At 38.1% G+C, this 6262-nt stretch overlaps 1 protein-coding gene across 4 annotated transcripts in view; it reads left to right on the top strand.

Annotated features, from left to right (window-relative positions):
* Itgb3bp (integrin subunit beta 3 binding protein) overlaps positions 1-6262 on the top strand; it is a 47313-nt gene that overhangs the window by 3921 nt on the left and 37130 nt on the right. For 3 of the 4 annotated variants that reach the window (XM_010605065.1, XM_010605064.3, XM_010605063.3), the window contains exon 1: positions 5629-5683. The exons of the other annotated variant lie outside the window; for it this stretch is intronic. In XM_010605065.1, coding sequence (XP_010603367.1) covers positions 5636-5683 — 48 coding nt within the window. In that variant the 5' untranslated portion in view covers positions 5629-5635. Of the gene's footprint in view, positions 1-5628; positions 5684-6262 lie in introns of those variants that run through there. 4 annotated transcript variants of the gene reach the window in all.

The following is a 6262-nucleotide window of genomic DNA, read 5'->3' as shown; positions in this document are numbered from 1 at the left end:
AAAAAAAAAAAAAAAAAAAGAAAAGAAACAGGTCAGTGAAGTGATGTGCCAGGTAAAAGTTAGCCATTTAATAAATGTCCTTGAATAGTGGCAGATATTCAGAGTTACATAATTTCTTTTACTTAAAAGTGTCCTGCATTTGTTAAAAAGGTTGGTAACTGGGCAACACATTTTCCAATTCCCCTCCTGTCTCTCTCAGGAGCTTTTTCCCATAAAATTTCCTACTCTTAAAAAAATAAATAATAAGGAGGGCAGGGATAAGGGGAAAAAAATGAGAACTAAGACCTGTCATGTAAAGGTACAAGATCCCAATGATGCATGTAACTGTGTTGTACACATAAAATGTACCAATAAAGTCAGTGAGAAAAAAAATGTGGAAAAAAATAAGTTGATAACATTGTAGTACTTACTATGAGAAATAAGAAATTTAAATATAATTCTTTCTGGCTTATACAAGTTAGTAATATGCAATAAAGTATCATATACCCTTTCAGAATGACATAAAAAACTTCCCTAATGTACAGACTGGAATCTTGTGGAACGTCTTCATTCAAAACAAGAGTCTCTATAAATCACATTTCCTGTTGCATTGGGAGATTCATAAGAAATGAAATCTCAAGGGATATACTAAATATGTGACCTGAAATCAAACTGTAAGAAGTAAGTATAGGTAAAAGGTGGGGTTTTTAGAATACACACACACACACTTGTTGCACTTGACTGGCTAGAGGCAGGGAGTTACATTTGAGACTCAGCAGTTAAGCTAGGACAGTGGGTAAGTGGCCTCCTTTGGTTTGGGTCCCTTAGCTAGTGATGAGATCAAATGTATATCGTTAGAGGGACAGCAGCCTCAGTTTAGGTCCCCCATTTTTCCATAGTTAAAAAAACCAAAAGATCACAGGATCACAGATAACCAGTCAGAAAAGCTAACTGTCACAGGTAGAAGTCGTAACAAACTAACCAACAGATTATATTTCAAGGATTTTACAAAGTGGATTTATAAGGAATACATATGAAGTAATTGTAATAACATTTAAAGAAAAATTGAATCAGACATGTCAATAAAAATATAAAAAATACATTTTATTTATTTATTTTGGCAGTGTTGGGAATTGAACTGCACAACTACATGCTCAATCCTTTTTATTTTTCACTTGAAACAGTCTTGCTAATCACCAAATTGGTGGGCTGGGCTCAGATTGTAATATTCCTCCTGCCTCAGTCCCCAAAGTGCTGGGACTACAGACATGAACCAACACATCTGACCCCCAGGCAGATTTTAAACTGGGATTATTAAATCATTGGTTTTTTTGTTTTGGTACCGGGGATCAAACTTGGGACCTTGCATCAGAACCTTGTGCTTGTGAAGCGGGCAGTGGAATCACTGAGCTAAATATCCGGTCCGTTATATTGCTTTTTGAGACAGGGTCTTTCTGTGTAGTTTAGTCTGGCCTTTGACTGGCTGTATAGCCCAGTCTGTCCTTGAATTCATGGCATCTTCCTGCTTCAGCCTCTCAAACCAGCTGAGATTACAGATGTGAGCCACCACACCTGGCTATTAGATAATTTAGAAACAAAAGTAATTGTTAAAATAAAAATACTGATTGGAGTTCTATGTCAAAATAGTTTGTATTGGAATAAATCTTCCATAGATAGCAATTTAAAATTCTGGACAAATACTAGAAACTTCTTGATGTCCTAGAGAGCAACTGTAAGCAGTGCAGAGATTAGAGAGGTGCTGATGCCTGAAGAAGCAACCTGGCCGGCAAAACTGGTGTGTATGTGATTCAGGCTGCTGGCCGCCTTGCTGGGCAGGATGGCCAGCACCCATCAGAAAGCTTGTTTACAGTACTGGCTTGAAGAATCAAGAATAGAGTTGGGAATTTTTTATTATTTTTTTTTTTTTGGTATTGGTGATTGAACTCAGGATCTTGAGCCTGTGAGGCAGGTGGTAGCACCACTGAGCTAAATCCCCGGCCCCAGAGTTGGGAATTTTGAGACCTGCTGCAGAATAAAGAGAAGTGTAGTGAAGAGAGAACCCCAGACTGCCTGCATCCTGGGTGGGTTTCTGGGCTGTGTGTGGGTAAGGGAATGCCACAAATCCTGCAGGAATCAGAATGCTTCAGAAGGAACTTGCACAGATGTCAACCGCTGCCCAGCACAGGAAAGACAGCATTCAGAGTGAATTTAGAGTGTAAGCCAAGACAAAACACTGTCCAGAATGAATATCACTCTGCATACAATAAAATACTAACAACAACAAAATGGGAGCTGTTGCTGAGAAAACAGTTGCTAAAGTTGACCCCTAGATCACAGGAAGTCTAGAATCAGCAGACTTTAAAAGACTTACTAGTGTTAAAGGACTTGAAAAAAGTCAATGAAAGCATACCTAGAGTTTCAGAAGTAGAAAATAGTGAAAGAAATGAAGACAAGTGATAGAAACTTTGTATTTGAAGAGTATAGTACATCTAGAATGAAAATATGCACTGTATAAACAAAGTATTATGCGAAACAGTATTCAGGTGAAACATCAAAAACAAGTGCAGGGTACAATAGAATAAAACTTTAAAACTGCTAAAAGAGAAACGAAAACCTGCCAGCCCCAATTTCTGTAGAGAACTGTCCTTTAAAAAAGAAGATGGATTAAAAGTACTAAATAAACGAAATCTAAGGATGTCACGAGCAGACCTGCCAAGAAGAAATGCTGACAGAAGCCCTTTAGCCTGAGGACACCAGGTGGAAATCTGAATCTGTAAGCAATGGTGAATATTGGGAATCAGGTTACATGTGAGATTTGTTTTACTTACAACTCCTTACTGTATAAGAATTTCACATAAACCTGCTAGGCGTTATTGAGAGACATTTTTCCCCCACTGTGGTGTGCGCTAGCACTTCTGAAACTGGGGTTTAATGTGATTCCTTAAGCAGATGAGTAATACTGCAGAGAATGAGAGCCAGATTTCTGACTTTGGGATAGAGGAATTTCACAGTGTTATTCACTTGGTACTAGAAATGTCTATGTGAAATCATGCACATCTTAGAATAGATACTAAAGAGAAGTGTGTGTGCCTGTGCCCATACTTCAGCTCGGCCCACTGAGAGGGTCCATAAGGAATGATGTAAGTATCTGTGAACACATTTTGTGCCCAGATTTTGACTTCTAAGTACCATTGTCCCTTAAAAGCCAGTTTGCACTAGAGAAAAAGTTGACTCCGAGGCTGTGGAGAGAGTAATTTTTTTGTGTGCTGGAAAGTAAAGAGTTGCTCAGAGTTACGGGTACATGAGCTAAGTAGGAGCCAGTATGGAGGGCAGATGGCCCTGCTTCCAGCTTTAGGATTAGTTAAACAAAATAAGTAATGATGGGAATGGTTTAAAGCCATTGGCAAAAATAAAAATCCATGCTACTATAGTGATGCAAATGAATAAAAAGAGAAAAGCTCTTTTAAGTAGAAAATTAATAAATAAAAAAGGGATGGTAGGTAGCATTGGAAAAATCATCAGTGGTTCTTTATAAAATTTCATATGTATTGCAGAGTGCTAGAAAACATCTCAATCAAGTTCCTGTCTCCGGTACTGCTGTACCTCAATATGCTGCACCTCAAGTTACACTCCAGGACACAAAAATCACTTCCTTATCATTTATACCAAAAATGCATAACCTGATCATAGGAAGTAATATGATATTCTATAAAATTAAAATTTTAAAAATGGTCATACACCTTTAAAAGGAAGTTAAGGTCGGCCAGGAACGTGGCTTAGCAGCACAATGCCTGCCTGGCAAGCTCAAGGCCCTGAATTTGATTTCCGGTTCCAAAAAAGAAGGTTCAGGTTAAAGAAATTAAAGTGTAAGGAATTGTTTTAGGTTAAGAGAGACTAAAGAGATAACTACATGTAGTGAGTGATCCGGGACAGGATCCTGGACTTAGATGGATACTGACTATGCTATAAAAGGTACTAGGACAAGAAATAGAATTTGAATATGGAGAAGTTGAGCACTGCTGTACCAGTGGTAAATTAAAAATTTTTTGGTTTTGTAATAATATTTTTGGGTTTAGACAAAACATGGAAATGTTTACAGTAAGGGTTACTATGTCCTCCTGTGGTTCAGAAAAAAATCTACATATATGATTTATGTGTGTGTGTGTGTGTGTGTGTGTGTTGAGAGGATGATACAGAAAATGGGAAAAGGGCCAATAAGTGGTGGATCTGGATAAAGGGCAAGAATTCTCTTTCTTGAAACTTTTTACGTGTCATATGAGCCAAGTGTAGGGTCTGCCTGTAATCTCAGCAGTCTGGGAGACAGAAGCAGGAGAATGGCAAGACCGAGACCCTGTCTGAAAAACTAAAAATGGCTGAGGGTATAGCTCAGTGTGAAGGGCCTGGGTTCATCCCAGTGTTGAAGAAAATAATTAAGGGATGAGTGAAATAGTTGGTTACTGGAGAAGGAATTACAGAATGGGAAGATCTGAAGAAATTTCCCAAAGCGCAGCAGAGAGAATAATGATGTAAAAAAAAGGAGGAGTTCAGTGATATGGAAGGTAATTTGAAAATATCTAAAGTTAATTTTTTTCCAAATATTTTAGTCTTTAAAAGGCAAGATGGGCAAGAGTTAATATTTGACAAGATTGTGACTTAGATCTCTTTTCTTGGACTTGTAAGACAAATCAACATAAGGGACACCTTGGAGATAAGACTGTTAATATGTCATCCTTTCAGGACCTGTCTTTACTTTAAATATGGTTGATGTGTAGCTTTTTAAAAAAGTTTTACCTGGGAATTTCAAAACAAAGTTATTTAAGTACACAAAAATTGGGGCATTGTAGAAAATTAAAAGAGCTAAATATTTAATTCTTCATGACTGATTTGTTTTAGCTAAAAAAATAAATCCAGTTTATTAAATTATTAATTTATATAATGTGACAATCACTTCAGAATTTGGAGAACCAAATATGAACAAATGTTATACTGCCTAGTAGTTTTAATTTTAATGGGAGAAAGTTCAACGAGCATTTTTAGAACTCAGAATCTGTTAATTGACTTACAAGTTGTTAATGATACAAATATTTTAGTCTAGAGAGGGAAAATACACAGATTATTCTAACATAAAAAGTTTAGCAAGGGGGACACACAGGCACTGTTGAGGGTGGGGGTCCCTTAGTGAACAGGAGGTGTCGGGGATGAGGTGGTTGTGTGGGAGTCTGGGGAGTAGCGCTGACACTGACATCAGTTTTGGTTTCGCATTGTGAAATATATCATTCGTACAGAAATATGCCTAAAACATCACCTATTGGTGTGTCTTAATTTTGATAGGCCTCTTGCACCCTTTCAATAGGGACTTTGAGACATACTCATGTACTTATAGGTATGTGTAATAGAGACATACGTACATTATACAGTTCTGGGAGAAGCTAATATTAGTGAATTTTATCTCATATTTGGGAGGCCCGTTTTAGTGAAGTGGTCGTGTCTTTTTATTCAACACTAGGGACATCTCACCTCCATCTCTGTATTCTGGTTTATTTCCCAACTCCTCCATCTGAACAGGTCCTGTGGCTGATAATTCGTTTTTGTTAAGGAAGGTTCTGATGTCATAAACGTTTTGCCCAATTGCTGCTGACTTCTGAGTGGTTGTGCCATGAGGATCACAGGATGCACACGGTGGCCGTGCTCCTGCCTGTGCCTGGTTGGTATTTCCCACTCACCTAGGGCTTGGTAGACACTTCCGGTGTGTGACCACTAGCAATTTTGAACACCAGGAGGATGGCCTTGAATGAAAAGAATGCAGAAAGGATGTAGAAGATTCTCCTGTGTTTGTTCACTCCCACACATGCAATGGAAAATAAATCATTTCACATATCTCAGTTTACACTTAAGGAGACACATGGGACATGAATTTGGCCATTACCTTTCATCACAGGATTTCTAAGCATCTCGTGAGCATGCCCATAATCCTCTAAACACTCCTGTGAAGTTGGGAGCTGGCAGTATTATTATGCCCATTATAGCGAGGAGTAAATGGAAGCTCTGAAATACTAAGCGATATTTTTATCTTCTACTCAGATATTTCTTACTTCTTTACAGGCCGGTATCACTATCAACTCTTATGAAGCTTAGAGAGATTATGAGATTTGCCCAACCTTAGGGAAGAATTTGGCATATCATCAAAGCTTGCAGGGTCTTATCTGCTTTACTAAGTTTATTCTTCACTCCCTACTCCTGCCCTTGGCCCTGCCATTCAGAATTGTGTTTAAGCAGTCGTATA

The sequence above is a fragment of the Fukomys damarensis genome, unplaced genomic scaffold, assembly GCF_012274545.1.
Source record: "Fukomys damarensis isolate Sample0158 unplaced genomic scaffold, DMR_v1.0_HiC HiC_scaffold_33, whole genome shotgun sequence".
Classification (NCBI taxonomy): Eukaryota; Metazoa; Chordata; class Mammalia; order Rodentia; family Bathyergidae; genus Fukomys; species Fukomys damarensis.
This window is presented reverse-complemented; position numbering and strand designations above follow the sequence as displayed.